We start from the raw sequence: 19,119 nt of genomic DNA on the forward strand, positions 1-19,119 counted from the left end.
TGCTTAAAGGTGCTTTCAGTGTCTACTTGATAAAACTGAAGTCACTTTATCCTGAAGCTTTTTGGTGGAGATGGGGCCGGAAGGTAACGGTATTCAAGCTTAAGCCCTCTGGGTGGTATTTACGGGGAGTCAGTCTTAGCTTTTACCTTTGGAGTGATCAGCATTATAGCCGATTTCAGATAAAGAAACAGACCTCTCTTATGTATACTAATTATGCAAAACAATCGATAAATATGTTGTTTTCTTCCAGTAAATGCATGTGTGTGCTGGGGTAAGAGTGTACTTGACTCTTAACCATACATAGGGATACACCTAACAGTAGATGGCATTGATAAAAAATAAGATACATCTTCAGAAATGTGTGCTACTCTTGTATAGCTTTATTTCTAAGATTACATTGTAAATGATACCATAAAATTATACTTGTGTTAAGAAAATGTATGTAAGTATATTGATAATTTTAGGTGGATCCCTAAAAACCCATTTCCTATCAAAAGTAAGCATTAAGGACACTTAGAAAATAAGGTTGAAGTGTTAACATAGAAAGTTTCCCATGAGAGTTTCACGTAAAAAAGATAATTTCACGTATTCTGTAAAAGAAAGTATCTTACTATCTTCTGTATAATTAAGCCTGATACAGTACAGTAGTTTAGTGGTGTACCCCCTCAGTAGCTGTCTCATATATCCTTGGAGGAATAATTCTCATTGTAAAATAAGATGGAAATAATCTAAATGAGGAGATGGGAGCATTTGACAGTAAGTAGTAGTGGAAACGAGCTTTTGTGATCATTTAAAAATGCCAGTCATTTTTACTAGAAGATCAAAAATTAAGAATGCTGTTGGGTTAGCTTAGACAAGGCTTGTAATAATGGCAGAAAGTATATTATAATAAAGAAAAATCTTGATGTCATGTTCAGTGATTTAATTCATATTACAGGTGACCTTAGATCACACACTTGTATTCACTGTTTCAAAAAGTCAAAGGCTGTAATTCATCTATTCTCTGAGTTAAAAAATTGTTTTCTTCTTTTACTTTGCTTTTTTATAGCCAAATGGTGCCAAATGCATTCCAATACGAGACCGCGGCTTCCTAGTGCAGGTAAGATCCAAGCAAGCCATCCATTGCAGAAATATTTGAGCTTTTAATGGGTTTTCAAATTATCTATGAACTTGACTTAATTATTTCTCTTTATTATTTTTTTTTTCAGACAATTGAGTTTGCTGAACAGCGGATCCCTGTATTGAATGAATACTGTGTGGTTTGTGATGAGCCACATGTGTTTCAAAATGGCCCTATGCTTAGGGTAAGTTCTCATTGATAGAATTTCAGTGTTGATATAGGATATAAAAGGGTTAAGATATAAAAATAAAGAAGTATATAACTTGATTTACAGTGCATACTGTCTAATGAGCTAATTATTTAATACACACAGTGGTGTAATTTTGGCAAATGAATCACTATTTGTGAAGGAATCTGTGGAAGACAAGTTGTTTCATATTAGGAAAATATTTCCTAGCGTATTTCTTATATGTGCATATCTATCATCTCTCTTTCCTTTCATCTATTTATATCTGTTTTAATATCAATAGATGTAGATGTAGGTGGATAGAAAGATAAATGTAGCTATAGATGTGTATATGTAAACTTATGAACAGTGTTTCTTCAAAACCACACAATTTAAGATGCTTACCAGGAGAGAAAAGAATAGAAGACAGAAGAGTTACGCAATAGCACACAGAGAATCTGAATTTTAATGATTTCCAAAAAATGCCAGCTCACTGACACTTTTGGGGCATTACTGAGGGAGTATAGAAATAAGAATCAATGTGTATATGTTCCCACAAAAAATAAATCTTTCCATTTATTTAGATATGTAGTTTGGGAGGAATGATCCGATTTCAAGTTTTTCTATAATTTTAAAATTGAGATAAAATTCATATAACATGTGATTCACTCTTTTAATGTATACAATTCAGTAGTTTTTAGTTTATTCACAGTGTTGTGGAACCATTACCACTGTCTAATTCCAGAACATTTGCATTACCCAGAAATGAAATCCATAACTGTTAGTGGTCATTTCCAATCTTTTCCTCCTCTCATCCTCTGGCAACCATTAATCTATTTTTTGTTTCTATGAATTTGCCTATTCTGGACATTTCATATAAATGGAATCATACATTATGTGGCCTTTTGCTTTTGGCTTCTCACTTAATATAATGTTTTCAAGGTTCATCCAGGTAGCATGTATCAGTCTCTATTTCTTTCTTTCTTTTTTTTGGGGGGGGAGGTGTAATAATATTACATTACATGGGTATATGACACACATTTTCCATTCATCATTTAATGGAATTGCTGGTACATATGCTAACTTTAAGTGTTTGAGAAACTACCGAACTGTTTTTGACAGTGGCTGTACCACTTTATTTTCCCACAAGCAGTGTATGATGTTTCTCCACATCTTCTTCAACCCTCGTGATACTTGTTTTTATATAGCATCTGAGTGTGTGTGAAGTGGTATTTCATTGTCGCTCAGATTTGCACTTCCCAAATGATTAGTCATTTTGAGCATTTTATCGTGTGCTTATTGGCCACTTGTGCATCTACTTTGGATAAATGTCTGTTTATATTCGTTGCCTGTTTTTAACTGGATTATTTCTCTTTTGTTGTTTAGTTGTTAGAGTTCTTTATACGTGTGTGTGTGTGTGTGTGTGTGTGTGTGTGTGTGTATATTCTGAATACTAAATTTTATTAGATGTGTGATTTGCAGATATTCTCCTATTTTGTGGTTTTTCTTTTTAACCTCTTGGTAGCATCCTGTGACACACAAAAGTTTTAAATTTTAATGGAGCCCATATTTATCAGTTGATCTGTTGCCTAATCCAAGTTCACAAAGATTCACACCTATATTTTCTCTTATGTTTTATAATTTCTGTCTTACAATTAAGTCATTGATCCTTTTTGAGTTAATTTTTGTGTATGGTGTAAGGTTGGGTTCTAAATTAATTCTTTTGTATGTAGCTATTCAGTTGCCTCAGCACTGTTAGTTGAAAAGAGCTTTCTCCTTTGGATGATCGTGGCACCCTTGTTGAAAATCATTTGACTGTAGATGTATTGGTTTATTTGGACTCTTAATTTTGTTCCACTGACCTGTATGTGTATCCTTCCATCTGTGCTACACTGTCTTGATTACTGCAGCTCTGCAGTAAGTTTGGGAAGCAAGAAGTGTGTGTCCTCCAACTTCATTTTCCTTTTATAAGGTAGTTTTCACTGTTCGGGCTCCCTTGCATTTCTATATGAATCTTAAAGTCAGCTTGTTCATTTCTGCCCCCCCCCAAAAAAAAAAAAAAAGAAAAGAAAAAAAAGAAAGAAAGAAAAGGCAGGGAATTTTATAGGTTTGCATTGGATCCATAGGCCAGTTTGGGAAATATTGCTGTCTTAACAATTTTAACCCTTTCAATCCATGAACACAAGAAGTTTTTCCATTTATTTGGATCTTTAAAATATCTTTCTACACTAGGTTGTAGTTTTCATTATTCAGGTCTTACACATCCTTTGATAAATTTATTTTTTGTTAGTTTATTCTTGTCACTCTAATCAACATTGTACTAGAGGACATAGCCAGGGCAATTAGGTAAGAAAAAATATTAGAAGGTATTTAGGTAAGAAAGGAAAAACTAAAACGATCCTCATTTGCGGATGACATATGAGTGCTGTATGCTAGACCCTGTATGGATAGATATTTTGCATATTGCTTCCTTATTTGATTTTCACAAAACTCTTGTGGTTTATGTGTTTTTTCGCTCATTTGCTCATGCAAATAGGATTAAGATCGAAAAAGATCAATTTGTTCAGCATCACCAAGCCAGTATGGGTAGAAGCTGGACTTTGAGACTATTTCTGCCTGTCTTCAAAACTTCATAAATGCTTATTGAAGGCTTCCTCAGTATAAGGCACCAAGCTAGATTCTTTTGTACTTTTTAAGAGAAATTTGTCCTGTTCTTGGGAATTTATATTTGAAAAGACAAGTTATAAAGCCTAGAAAGAGAAAATTTTGTCAGAACTTGTTTGCATTTCAGGATGTATTCTTTAAGAAACATGTAATAACCATTTGTGATCATGATCTTGTGTCAAAGTCTAAGACATATTTAATTTTACTTGTTTATGGGAAACATATATATAAAAAAATTTATCTCACTGCTCATACACTATTCTTTGTCAATCAGCTTTTTTTTTTTCTCAAAGAGATACATACAATGTTACTCTGAAACCCAAATTAACTAAATCGGTGTTTATTTATTAAATATTGGGGCCAGTTTGTTATTTTGATGTGATACATGGAAGCGTGTAGTTACGATGAGAATAAGGAGAATCCTTTGGTCATTTCAGTTTATCCCATCAGAAGGTCCATCTTTATTTTGTTAGTGTTCATGTGTGGATCTTGATCTGTTGCATGATCAGTGGCAATGCGATCTTCACTCCAGAAGGTTATAATAATGTTATTGATGGCACCTGCTTTTTGAGTGCTACTTTTATGTGATCATGTTCAAAGTGTTTTACATGGATTATTATTTGATTTAGTCCTCTCATGATAACCCTGTGAGATGGGTATTATTATTACCCCTGTTTTACAGATGACGAGAACAGTAATTTATTTACTATCAACGTGGCTAGTAAGTGATAGAAATGAGACTCAAACCCTGGCAGAATGCACCAAGGCCACAGTTCTTTATCAGGATGCTACTCTTGACTCATGTATTTGAACTGACTACTTTCACATCCTGGATATTTTCTGCACGTGTTGTGGTCCTTGTGGTTCAGTTACTGGCAGTTCATTCCGATAGTAAGTGATAGAAGTATCCTGATTGCTATCAGTATTCTCTGTGCCTTGCTTCAATTTTTGTTTTACTTTAACTGTTTTATTCTGCACCAGAATTTCTTTCTAGAAGTGGAAGTTCTTTTGTAAATAACGATGTTTTCTAAGTAAGTATAGCTAGTTTTCTGCTGGTTTTATGTTGTTGCCATTCAGACTGATATCTAAGAAATCAGAAAACCTACTTGGGTTTCTTAAATAGAAAGATAAGTGACAGCTGAAATTAAATGAGGAAATGGAAGTCAAAGGAAGAGAAGTAAACAAAGAACTGCCTCTTGATTGTCTTAACCGGATATTTAACCTAAATCCGGCATACTCATTTTTTTCTGTATCTCTCTCATATTTACATTGTAATATGTTTTACTGTAATTTTAATAGAAATGTATAAAATTAGTGTACCTAAAATTTCTTATGGAGTATTAATCACTAAACTGACTCTTTGACCATTTATTCAGCACAGATGACACATTACAAACTGTAGTAACTCCTAGAGATGTAAAGAGGAGACATTATATCCCAGTGAGTGATTAAATAAGTCAGATAAAACTCAGGGTTCCAGAGAATTCTATATCTAATATTCATTATGTTTGTTAGATCTCTTTCATTCAAAATTCAAAGTGTGTCTTACATTTTTTCTCTTTTGTCTAAGCATGATTATTTATTGAATGACATAAGTTGCCCTTTACTGCTATTTCTCAGAAGTCCTAACATTTTGGTCACTACTTGTACTCTTCTGTCACTTTACTCAGAGGTCTGGGTAAGTGTGCCATACTTTCTGAAACATGGGTACCTACCATGCTTACTGATTTAGAAATACCACAATGATCCACTTATCTCTTTGTTCACAAAGGTTATAAATGTCACTCCCAGGCATGAGGCCTGACATGTAAAACTTTGCAAATGCATAAAACTCACATTAACATCACAAGGATTGTTTTATAGTGTCCTGGATTTCCCATGTGGCAGTGCAGTTCAGATTATGATCAGAAAACCAAACCCAAACCCAATAGGTAGTTCTCTACATTTTGGAATCAACTAGAGTATTAAGACAGCCAACTGTTGATGCTTTAAAATGTTGATTTTTGTCTTCATCCAGTGTTTTTGGAAGACACAAAAATAAGGATTTATTGCCAGACTCACCACTGTTTTCTAAGCCTCTTCCTAGTGCCCTTGTCTTTATGTTATACTCAAACTGAATACCATGATCAATGCAATTGTTTGTCTTCTTTTTTGAACCCTGTGGAAGGGCTGCTGAACTGGGTTGGAGAAAACCATGCATATGGTTGTAGGGATTAGGATCTCTATAGTTAGAAATTTATCATTGGTACTTGGCAGTCATTCTGTATGTCCCTGGCTAGTAGACTTTCCCATTTCCCAGATCAACATATGACATGAAAATTATGGACCTCATTTTCTTCTCCTGTCATGTGAAAATATTCCAGATTGCTTGCTGTGAATAGATTGATCAGGCTTGAGATCCTGGTATCATTCTTCAAGTATAATGCCCAATCCTACTGAGGCAAAATCAGCTGAGACACCTGAGCTGAGGACCTTAGACAAATGTTTGTAACTAAGTTCTTATTTTCAAAATGAAATTAGCAGCATCCAGTTATAATTTGGTCATAAGCTTAAGGCATAAGCTTAAGGCATTCCCATGATAATTGTTGAGAAACTGAGCATGTAGGTAAACCTGTTGGGTCCGTTATCAAAGGAACGAGACTGAGACAAAGTTACGCAAAGCCTTATTCTATGCCAAGCATTAGAAGTTAGACTGACGGTCCAGGGAAATGAGGCTGAGACAAAGGGAAAGTTATGTAAAGCTTTATTCTATGCCAAATATTAGAAGTCAGACTGACTGGCCAGGGCCGCCTCCTAAGAGAGCGACGCTCCTTGGTCTTACAGGCTAGTTTTTATAGGGCACAATCACAGGCATCTACATATATGGCTTTGGCTGATTGGATGTCTCCTACCTGTGTGTTTTAGTAACGGTTACCTGGAACCGATACTAGTAACTTATGAGGTGTTTATTAAACAACAAAATGGCCTTGTTTTAGGTATGTGTTTTAGTAATAGTTACCTGGAACCGATATAAACAAATGGACTTGTTTTAGGTGTGTGTTTTAGTAACAGTTACCTGGAACTGATATCAATAACTGTTGAGGCATTTATTAAACAATAAAATGTCTACCTAGGCAACATGGAGTCATTATGGCTAAGTAGGCCCAGGCAGGCCCTAGGGGGTTAACATGTTTTAACATGGAATCGACCCCAACAAACCTTGATATGTCCCATTTTACTTCTTAAGAATAAAACAGGTAGGTCTTCCTGTATTTAAGTCTGACTTGAATGTTTGAAGACTGGATGGAAAAGCACACCTTGTTCCCTCCTCAACTCTTCCTCCCATCCCCCCACCTCATGCCACAGAAGTAAGATTTCCATTTTTGAAATATAGGCTAAATGATAATTATACCAAACACTTTAGTTCAGAAATACGATTTTTTTCAAACCAAGTAGAAATAAATTGGTTTTAAGGCTCAAACAACAACTTAAGTTGTATGAGATAATAGGAAACACTGTGTTGAAGCTTAAATGGGCATGAGCCTATCTTAACTACAGATCTGCCTTGATCTCCATGGGATTCCTGTCTTTCTTTCGGCATGGTGAACTTGCCCCTCCCACCCCCCCACCCTGAATGTGTCTCTCTTCCAAACCATGAAAAGAACCTGAAGCATTGACTATAAAATCAGAAATACAAAGAGCTAAATAAAGGCCTGTAGGTTTTGAGTTTCTAGTAGCTATTCTTAATTATTCTTATATGTTTTCAACCCTAGTTTTTTAACTAGGAATTTTATTTACACTGCTCATTTCTTTTTTAACAAGAACAATTTTAACACTAAATTAAGGGTTTCGATAAGCTATGGATATGAAAATAAAAATACTATTTCATAATAAGCTTCAATGAAAATTTTATTGAACACTTACTTTTGTGTATGCATTGGTTTAAAATGAGAAGCATCTGTGGTTCTCAAGTTACTTAGTATTTATTGTTAATATTTAAACAGCTCTGTGTACCTCAGGGAGATTTTCTAAGCCTCTTATCTTTTCTTACTTCTTGGTCTTATCAACCTGGTGCACTAGATGTGATTTTTTTATCCCTGTTTTACAGATAGGAAAACTCAACCTGTGCACATGTGCCCCCATTGGAACAGTCACCACTTTTTGTCTGTTCTGTATATTGGGCTAACGTGAAAAATTTTGAGTGGAAAAAGCATGGCAGAAGAGGTTTGAAAACCTCTCACCTACACCGTGCTATATACAAATACATAGATACTCTTGAGTTTTATCATTTCTATTTTTAGTAGGAAGTAATTTGAATTTATTGAAGACACAAACTTTCTAAAACGCAGTTAGGTTCTAAAATATTCTTCAGGTTTAACCATTTTTGAAATACATTTTCATTGCTCACATTTTAAATTGTTCTGATTCAACTAAAATTTAAAATGTATTTGTCTTGGCTTTAAAACCTCTAAAATAAATCTTGGGGACCTATAAATTCATCTGTGTGTTTAAATGGTGCATAATGAATGTTACATTGCAAAAAAAGAATTATGTATGTGGAATGGCAAGAGGGACTTGTCATGTTTTTACAGTTCAAATTATAGGAACTAATTGCTTGAGGACAATAAAATAACATTAAGAATTGTTAATATTTTAGGAATTGAAACATTGATTGATTGTAAACTCAGAAATGAATTCATAAATGATGTACACATTTGGTTATATTGGGCATACACACTTTGTATTAAATTATGTGCAGTAAGACACATCGTTACACTTACCCAGTAATATTTTTACCCAGTAAAATTTTTTAAATTTTAAATTTTTAAAAATTTTTTACCCAGTAAGAATTTTTACTATTTTCCCCCAAAATGGGGGTGTATGTTTATGTATTTATTTATTTGTTTATTAAGTAAGTAATCTCCACACTCAATGTGGGGCTTGAACTCACAACCTCAAGATCAAGACTTGCATGCTCCACCAACTGAGCCAGCCAGGTGCCCCACCTATGTTCCATTTTTAATTGATGCTAGAGCTTTCTTTGTAAATGGTACAGTCAGAGCAGAATATGTTGGGGGTGGGGGATTAGCTGAGAGTCAGCTAATCCACAATGTAATTTATGTTTCATTAGGGAAGAATGATCTGGTTCCTCTCTCTTTTTTTTTTTTTTTTAAAGATTTTATTTATTTATTTGACAGAGATCACAAGTAGGCAGAGAGGCAGGCAGAGAGAGAGAGGGGGAAGCAGGCTCCCTGCTGAGCAGAGAGCCCAATGCGGGGCTCAATCCCAGGACCCCCGGGATCATGACCTGAGCTGAAGGCAGAGACTTTAACCCACTGAGCCACCCAGGCGCTCCCTTGGTTCCTCTTTCTTGAATAAAATGTCCTTTCTGTGAGCAATGAGACATCTAATCTTGATTACTTAATATGATTTGAGAACTCTGTTTTAGTGTGCTATCTTATGTTGACATTTTGAACTTCTCAAATAAAATGTGGATAAACATGGGAGCAGGGAGGGTCAAAAGTTTACAAAAACTAGTTAGTAAATGTTTATCTGAAAATTTAACTGATTTATAGCTCTGATACTGTCTTGAACTTTCTAGTAAAAATGAGCAATAGAGGGACACCTGTGTGACTCAGTGGGTTAAGCGTCTACCTTTGGCTCAGACCCTGATCTCCGGGAATTGAGCCCCACATTGGCTTGAGTATTGGGCTCCTTTCTCAGTGGGGAGTCTTCTTCTTCCTCTCCCTCTGCTCCTCCCCACACCTCTTACATTCTCTCTCTCTATTTCTGGCTCTTTCAAATAAATAAATATTTTTTAAAATGAGCAATAGATTGTTATTTTAAAAATTCACTAGTATTTACTTAGTTTGGTGTTAATACAGCATAAATTAATCACCATATTACCTCTATATTTGCTATTTTTAAAAAGGGAAGATAAAATTGTAAGAATGTAATATGTACTTCTAATTTTTTAGTGCAGTATCAAAAATTGCCCTTTCTCCTCTCAAAGTTTTATAGGGTATCTGACTTCCTTCTTCAAACAATTGCAGGAACCGTATATTCCTAAAAGTCAGCCTTATACATTTCAACCAAAAAGATGCAAGAAAGAAGAGAAGTGTTCATAAAGTAATCACGCCATAGCTTTATCATTAGGAATGTAGGTTTATAATTTAAAGTAAAGGGTCGGGGCACCCAGAGGGCTCAGATGGTTAAACGTCTCCCTTCAGCTCGGGTCATGGTCTCTAGGTCCCGGGACCCTCTTCTGGCTCCTGGCTCAGCAGGGAGTCGTCCTTCCCCTCTACCTCTGCCTCTCTCCCTGCTCACGCTCTCTCTCTTTCTGTATCTCTCTGTGTCAAATGAATAAATAAGATCCTAAAAAAAAAAAAAAAGCAATGGGTCAGTTGGCAAGTTCATGTGATCAGAGATTTGAATATTAACAGGTCTGGGAGGGAGATGAAATGGAAATACAGAAGAAAGCTTTGAAATGTTGCTCATTTGTTACCCAAGATTAAAAAAAAAAAAAATAGGTCAGGGCGAAATTGGTACAGATTATTTGAAACAAAATCAGGGTGGCACATGAATACCTAGGATTGGTGACAAAGTGTACGATAGAGATATGTAAAAATAACTACACTATTTTTCTTCCGTCTTAGACATTTTTCCTACATTAAAATCTTAATATTTTATCCATCCAGTCTAGTGGAGTGTGAGATATTTTATTTCACTTTCACTTCCATTGTTTAAAGCAACAACTTGGTACTGAAAAAGATAGTTTCTATTCTTTTAAAACATTTCCTGGAATCTGTTAATACCATGTACATAGGTACCTACATACATATGTATTTGGATGATCTCAAAGTAAGTGTAATTGATCGCCAAAGTTCAGTTGAAAAAAATGAAACCAACTATTACTTGTATACACTAAATAAGCTTTTTCCTATTATTCCTTTGGGATTGAAGGATTTTATTTAAAAAAAAATGTATGGTTATTAGACAAGAGTAGTATTAAAAAAAAAATACCTTCTGTTTCTGTGTCCCCGTTTACTTCCTCAGTGAACATTGTTGGGTGGCTGGTACATGAATAAATTCCTAGGGTCCTTCATGACTTCTATGGTTTATCTTCTCCCCAGATTCTTTTTGTATATACAGGTCCACTATACACCAGTATAATGTTTGGCACTATGGTAAATGGACAATAAATGATTGCTATTATTATTTCAGACCATATTGTGCTCCCAGAAAGTAAACAGAAGAAACAGCCAATGTCCTTGGGGAAAACTGAGGTTGAAACATACATGCATATAGATAAACCCACACAAAAAATAGAAGATTAAAAACAGGTTAAACACTTAAGGAAAAATAAGTCGCAGAAATTGAACAGTCTGCTCTAAGTAGAGCCATCTATATATAGCACTGTCTGTATAGCTTGAGTCTGGATGAAGAGTTTTCTCCAGTTAATTTCCCCTTATAGGTAGTTTTACCTGATGTTTCTGAAATGTAATCAAACTCCCCTTTTAAGGTGGATAAAAGAAAGGTATCAATTTATTTTTTTCCTAAAATTCTCTTTGGGGAACATCACCAGAAGTGTTTGTGATTGGTCATGCTTATGTCTACAAAGCCACCATATGGGCCCATTCCAAACATAAAAGATGGACCGAAAAGGACTGTACTTCCCACTGGTTAAGCGCTCGACCAAGTCGTTCTCAGAAATGAGTGAGCAGAGGAGCAGTGGCACTAACAAAAGCCTTTTGTCTGTTAGGCAGTCGCACCATGGATTGTATCATGTTAGGCTTCATCAGCTACCTAATGCAATGTAAGTCTGGAGATAAGATAAATCAAACAGAAGACACTATATTAGATTTGAAAGATGAAAAGTCTTCCAAAGCAATTGCAGAGTGTATATTTCAGTGCTGTTGACTTCAGGAGGTTATTGAAGTCAAAAGTCTTTGCAACAAAACCAATCTTTCAAGAGCTGGGTAGCGAGTAAGCAGAGTCATGCTTATTTTTTCCAAAGAAAATTACCTAGGAAAAAGTGGAATTCTTCTTCGTGTATTTGTTTTACACAGCTGTTAGGTTTAACTTTGTTTTTTTAGTGTATCACCAGCTTAGGTGTCTGTTTTTTTCTTTTCTTTTTTTTAATACATCTCAGGTACAAAAGTGAATGAAGTAGGAGAGATGATTTTTCGATCTGTTGCTAAAAGATTCTAAGTGCAAGTGCCTACAACTATTTGAAATGGGTTTCTTATATTTGTTACTCCATATCACTAGATGATTATTTACCAATTGTTACCCAAATTTAGGAATTTAACTTTTGTTAATTAAGGTCCTGTGATTCCTTTCCTTTTCATATTCTGAAACTTTGCATTTTTTTAAGATACTTAATGGAATGTCATAAAATTACCTTAAGAGTTGGGAAACGGAAAAAAACAGTATTGTAACTCATTGCCCTTTCTTTTGTAGCCCACTGTGTGTGAGCGAGAGCTGTGTGTGTTTGCTTTTCAAACCCTGGGAGTAATGAACGAAGCTGCTGATGAAATAGCTACTGGAGCTCAGGTAGGAACACACAGTGCTAATTAGTCCTGATTTTGATCTGAGAACTTTATTCTGATCCACTAGTTACCTTCAGTCTGCTCTTCTTTCTTCTTTTGGATACATTTTTGATAGTTTGACGGTAGATTAAAAAGCAGGCTGGCATTTGATTTTTTTTTTTTTTTTAAGCTCGAAACTGAATCTTGCTATCTGTATCTAGTGAGTGTTTTGTCATTTGGCAATTGCAGAGGGAAGAAATTCAGCCAACTTTCTTGTGTTTGAAAAATATGATTCTGTCATGGCGAAGTTGAAATATTGAAACCCTTGCACATGCATTATGTAAAATTTATTTGTAAAGTTATAGTGCCATAAAATGGAAGCCAATTTATTTTTAAAACATAGGTGAAAAGATAAAGGGAAGAACATGTAAGAAAAAGTATCCAATTTTACAATAGCAGTGTGTATGACAGAGGAAGAGAATTATAAAAACAAATGAAGCAACTTGGGAGTAAGAAACATTCCATGTTTCTGGAAGTAAAAAATAAATTCTAAAGATGCCAGAATTTACTTCATGAATCATGAATTCCAACAAAATTTCAATTGATTTTTAAAAATTTATTTATGCAAACTAATTTCCTCATAAACCTATGAAAATAGATTTACAGATAATATAGGTAAGATAGATTAATAGAAAAATATCAGAGAAAACAAAAAAAAAATGAGTGTTAATTAAGGGAGGCTAGACCAACCATATACAGAAACATGCAATTCTCTATTTTATAAAAAATGTAGTACTGGAAAGAATAGGATGGCAAATAATCTCCAAAAGAGATCTAGTTATAAATATACTTACCATATTTTAAAGGAAGTATCACATCAAATAGTAAAATTAAAATGTTTTAGTAAGTGAGATGGGAACAAATGACTTCTAACATGGGGGGCAAAACCCCCATGTTTGTAAAAACAAATTTGTAAAAACAAATTCCTAATAGCTGAAAGAAGAGTTTTGTTTAAAAATACTACATACAAACTAGAAGAGAGTAATACTAAGCATGCACAGCATGGACAGTATCTCAGGTTTGTGCATTTATGCAGTGTCAAGAAATCGTAAAAAATACCAACAGATTTGAGTCCATCCATACTTTTTTACTTAAAAGAATAGTGAACGATAAGAGCTACCTATGAGAAAATTTGTCTTGCCTCAAACATAATTGTATAAAAGCACATAAAACTTGAAAAAAGAAACATGAAGACCGAAACAGATTAATAGAGGAAATGAACACTCAATTCACAAATATAGTTAGTAAAGAAACGTAAGAAAATATTCAGCTTTACTGAAATCAGCACGAAGCTAAATGTGAAGAGAATTACCAATCTGTCACTTATAAAATTTTCAAGATGGATGGGAGAAAATGATCATATAACAGACATTCGTTCAACAGGTATCAAATGCCTACAATTAACAGTCATTAGTCCAGATTGAAGTACAACAATTACTATGGAATAGCGCAGGCCTTGTGGATTTACATACGTCCTGTTAACCTGATTGTTTCACTCATTAACGAAATGGAGGTACATCCACTTGAAGAACTATTAAGGAAAACAATTGTGATATAATGAATTATAAATGAACAAGAATACAAACGGTATGGCATTGATCATATGTAATGTGGAAAAAAGATCCCATGATTAAATTTCAAAAATATGGCTCGATACCACTTCTATAGCCAACATGCACATATTTGCATATTAAAGACTCTCAGAATCCCTGAAACTAAGAAAATAAGTAGCCAGTACTTAGAGGGTTTCTCAAATGTGTCTGACCATGGTGGGTCCTTTTTCTTTTTTTTCTTTCATTTTTTTTTTTAAATGTGAAAGTTTTTCTCATCATTTGGAACTAATATTGCTCAAAAAAAAAAAAAAAGAGATACTTTAATCTCTGCTGTTTATAGATAGCTTATATCTGAAATGCTCACTTTGGTAGTACAAATACTGAAATACAGGTACATAAAGATGATTAAGCTTCACACAGCTGTGTGTGTGCTTATGAATATACATACATGTACATACCCGAATAGGTATGGGGGTATATATGTATAATATATAAAATATGTATTTTATATAGTATGTGTATTTTATATATTTCACATATATATTTACATATAAACATATATATTTATGTATATAAAATTCTTCAAGTGGTAAAGTTAACGTTTGTGCATTTTAGTGTAAATTGTCCCTCAGATGATGTGAGAAGGGAAGGAATTAGAACCTGGAACGAAGAAATAATTAATTAGAAGGAAAATTAGCATCCTGCCACCATAGGCTAGGTTGATAGACTATTAGGTGCTTTCCCCCCCCCTTATTATAGCTACCTCAAAAAATTATGGTTGTTAAAGAGAACTTTATTTTGGATTTTGTAATGATAGTTAAAAACCACAATTACTCGATCATATCAATTTCGTGATTCTACTCTGAAGTGGAATATTCTTTTTACTACTTGAAAGCAAGTACACAATATTCTGGTTGTAATTCTAAAGATTACATAGAAACTGATTCTCTTTCTTTAAAAAAATTTTTTTTAAGATTTTAATTTGACAGAGATCACAAGTAGGCAGAGAGGCAGACAGAGAAAGAGAGAGGAGAAAGCAGACTCCCCAGTGAGCAGAGAGCCTGGTGCGGGGCTCAATCCCAGGACCCTGGGGTCGTGACCTGAGCTGAAGGCAGAGGCTTTAACCCACTGACCCATCCAGGCACCCTCTGATTCCCTTTCTAGAAAGAAAGAAACTATATCTCAGTAGTCCTAGTGCATCAGTTGACTCCTGTATTTTCAGTGGTTCTCTTGAGTTTGCAAGAACATCCCTTAGAGGGACATAGGAGGCTGGACTGGGATGAGAGTGTCTAAGAAGCCAGGATTCAAAGCCCCCATATACTGTTTCAACCAAAAACAGCTCCATTTTATTTATGTTTAGCTCTCTTACAAGATTTTATTTAAAAAAAAAAAAAAAGGGAATCAATATTGAAATGTTTGAAGCCATTGATCTTCGATTTTAAATTCATTTCTTTTTCAGAATACATTATTTATCTGTAGGCTACTCCTTTCTTACTCATCTGGACTTGAACTTTCTCATCTGCAAGTGCTCTAAGGTCTTCCTTACCTGCAGGGAAGGGTGGAGAGTCTTGCTTTATCAGATGGGTTGTATACAATAGCCTTTAGAAGCATGTGATTCTATAAACCCACAGACCTTTTCTCACTCATCAAATGGCCTAATTCCCATTGTTTGAATTCTGTATTTCTCTATCCTAAGTATCTTAGTGTCTGGATTGTCCCTTCAATTATATTATTCAGTGTAAGAAGAAAGATGTCTGTAACTTGCTGACTATAGCATTCACCATTATGTGCTAGGAGCCCATTAAGAATCTTTCAAATTTGGGGGCGCTTAGGTGGCTAATTCAGTTAAGCATCGAACTCCTGATCGCAGCTTAGGTCTTGATCTCAGGGTCCTGAGTTCAAGCCTCATGTTGGGCTCCGTTCTGGGCGTGGGTGCCTACATAAAAACAAAAACAAAATCATTTTAAATGCTGGGAGTGGGGAAATACATGATTTGGAATAAAGAAATTATAGTCGTTTGTTACGTTTCATTTTTTAAAGTAGACATTTTACTCCATGGAAAAATTAACATGCAAATGAATATAAATCCAGACAGTGTAATACAGACCTTTTCTTGTTCAAAAATTCTAACTGCTAATTTTTGTAACAGATAAAGCATAAAATTATAGTGGCTTAATGATGGACTTTTTTATTTCTTCCTCCCACAACTATCCAGTTAGAATGCTTGTTGGGCAACTTTCTGTGTGATGATTGAGTTAACTGAACCCTTTCCTTTGTGTGGCTCTGCTGTCTTTAAGTACATGGCATACAGTAGAGGCAGAGATAAAAGTGGAGAAGGTGCACCCATTCCACCCTTCTCCACTGTCGATCCAATTCCATTGGTTAAAACTAGTCACGTAGCCTTACTTAGACAAAAGGGGTGGAAATGTTGCATGCCAAGCAGCTGTCTCCTGTCAAGAGCTCTGTACCTGGGAAGCAAGGAGTAGAAGGCTTTGGTGGACAGCAAGAGATTCTGCTATGATAGTTACGCTATTTCTTTCAAGTTGTCTTAGAACATATATTAGCAGGAAATATTCTAATTAAATTTCCTACCCCCTATATCCACTATTTCATTAAGGATTCCCAACGGTGAAATTATTGGCAGAAGAATGCATATAATTTTTGGTAGTTTGATGCTTCTGGGACAGGGTGTTTAATATTTGATTGAAAGGTATCCATTGCTCAGGTTATTACTGTTCTGTTTGTATCATTACTCTTGTGATAAAAAAAAAAAAAACACGTAACCTAAAATTGACTATCTTAACCATTTTTTAAGCATACAGTTTAGCAGTTAAGTGTCTTCAACTTGTCATGAAACAGATTTCCATAACTTTTTTATCCTGCAGAACTGAAACTCTGTACCCATTAAACAACTCCCCTTATATAGCCCCCTTCCTCCTGCCTGGTAATCACCATTCTACTTTTTGTTTCTATGAATTTGACTACTTTAAATACTTCATAGGTGAAATCTGACAGTGTTTGTCTTTTTGTGGTTTATTTTATACTGGTTTAATTCACTTAGCATAATGTCTTCAAGGTTCATTGATGTAGCCTATAACAGAATTTTCCTTTTTTAGGCTGAATAATTTTTCCTGTATGTATATGCCACATTTTCTTTACCCATTCAACTGTCAGTGGACATTTTGGTTGTCTCCATCTCTTGGCTATTGTGAATAATGCTCCTGTGAACATGGGTATGCAAATAGGTCTTTAACATCCTTCTTTGAATTATTTTGGATATATATCCAAAAGTGGGATTGTCACTTCTGGCAGGATCATATGGAAATTCTATTATTACCTTCTTGAGGGGCTTCTGTACTGTTTTCTGTAGCAGCTGCTGCAATTTATAATCCCATCAGCAGTGCACAAAATCTCCAATTTCTTCATGGGTTCAGCACTTGTTATTTTCTGGTTTTGGTTTTTGTTTTTGTTTTTTGATAGTAGCCATCCTAATGGTTATGAGGTGATATCTCTTTATGGTTTTGATTTTGATTTCTCTGATGTTTAATAATTTTGAGCATCTTCTCATGTGCTGTTGGCTATCTGGATGTCTTCTTTAATGAATTGTCTATCTGAGGTTTTGCCCATTTTTAAATCAAATTATTTGATTTCTTGTTGAGTTGTAGGAACTCCTTATATATTCTGGATATTAACCCCCTTTTAGATACCTGATTCACAGATATTTTCTCCCATCCCATGCCATTTCACTTTGTTGATTGTGTCTTTTGATGCACCAAAGTTTTTAAGTTTGAGGTAGTCCCATTTGTCTATTTAAGCTTTTATTTTTTGTGCTTTGGTATCAAGCCAAGAAATCATTGCCAAGTCCAATGTCATGAAGTTTTTCCTCATGTTTTCTTGTAGGAATTTTGTAGTTTAAGGTCTTATGTTTAGGTCTTTATTGCATTTGGAGTTAATTTTTGTGTATGGTATAAGATAAGACTTCATTTTTTTTCATATTGATATCCAGTTTTGCCACTGTCATTTGTAGAAAAAACTGTTCTTTTCCATTGGGTGGTTTTGGTACCCTTGTGAAAGATCATTTGACCCTTTATTAAAGCAAAGGGCATGCACTTTTTTAACACTTCAGTTGCATACTGTGACTTGTAATTCTTAAAAATTTTTATAGGATAGTACCAATTCCCTCCCAACTGCCAGTATGTCAGAAAGGGCTGTTTTATTTTACTGATTATTCTTTTTCAGATGTTTTTATTTGGATCTTTCTTTATTGAGAGACCACAGATAATGCCAAAAACAATTAGTGTCTAGGTTTAAGTGCATCTCTCTGGGGTAGAAGGAGTGTGAGTGTGGATTCAGAAGACAAAAAGGATTTTATTATGTCTTTAGTCTATCTATTGCTGAAACCATATATATACAGACACACACATATAAGTGGAATAATGTGTTGGAAACATATTGGCTCTTTCAGTTCTACCATTTTCTGAGTGAGTCTTGTGGGGTGTATGTCTGTGTACTTTGGGAAGGGCTCCTTATAGATCATATACCCGATGGCTTGAGTTTTGCTGATTATTTTAGGTCACTGGAAATTCTGGATGCTGTGATTGGATGGATGTGTTTTGTGAGTATATATACAACATAGTGAGCCCTATAGCCATTAGGTCACAGTGCCCCTTCCATGAACCAGAAGAATCAAAAGTTATTTTACTCTTACTCTACTCTTTTTAAATGCCTGTCTAAAAACTTTCTAGAAATATTTTTCTCTATAAAGATTAAGTCCATTCCTTTCTTTATGATGTTCTCTATCTTCACACTGTTGTTGTGTCTGTCCAGGTGTCCTCTCTCCATTTAGACAGTGTCTGCTTTTTCAGCTGACTTGCCAGAAACATATTTTGGGAACTGGAGAGGGGGCTCTACTCCTGTTAAATGGCACTGCCTCTTAGTAAATTGTGTTAAGAGGTCACAGAAGAACACAGGAATAAAACCATCTTATTTAGGGTACCAAAGGTCATGAATGGCAGAGAAGGTCTCTGAGGTAGAGAGCAGGAAGAA

At 34.8% G+C, this 19,119-nt stretch overlaps 1 protein-coding gene across 5 annotated transcripts in view; it reads left to right on the forward strand.

The window, feature by feature from the left end:
* Window positions 1-19,119, forward strand: part of PARP8 (poly(ADP-ribose) polymerase family member 8) — a 168,405-nt gene that overhangs the window by 124,429 nt on the left and 24,857 nt on the right. For all 5 annotated transcript variants that reach the window (XM_032851446.1, XM_032851447.1, XM_032851448.1 and 2 more), the window contains 3 exons: window positions 1,049-1,099; window positions 1,209-1,304; window positions 12,393-12,485. In XM_032851446.1, the coding sequence (XP_032707337.1) occupies window positions 1,049-1,099; window positions 1,209-1,304; window positions 12,393-12,485 (240 nt within the window). The remainder of the gene's footprint in view (window positions 1-1,048; window positions 1,100-1,208; window positions 1,305-12,392; window positions 12,486-19,119) is intronic.

Source organism: Lontra canadensis, unplaced genomic scaffold (genome assembly GCF_010015895.1).
Source record: "Lontra canadensis isolate GAN:19392208 unplaced genomic scaffold, GSC_riverotter_1.0 scaffold5, whole genome shotgun sequence".
In the NCBI taxonomy this organism is placed as follows: Eukaryota; Metazoa; Chordata; class Mammalia; order Carnivora; family Mustelidae; genus Lontra; species Lontra canadensis.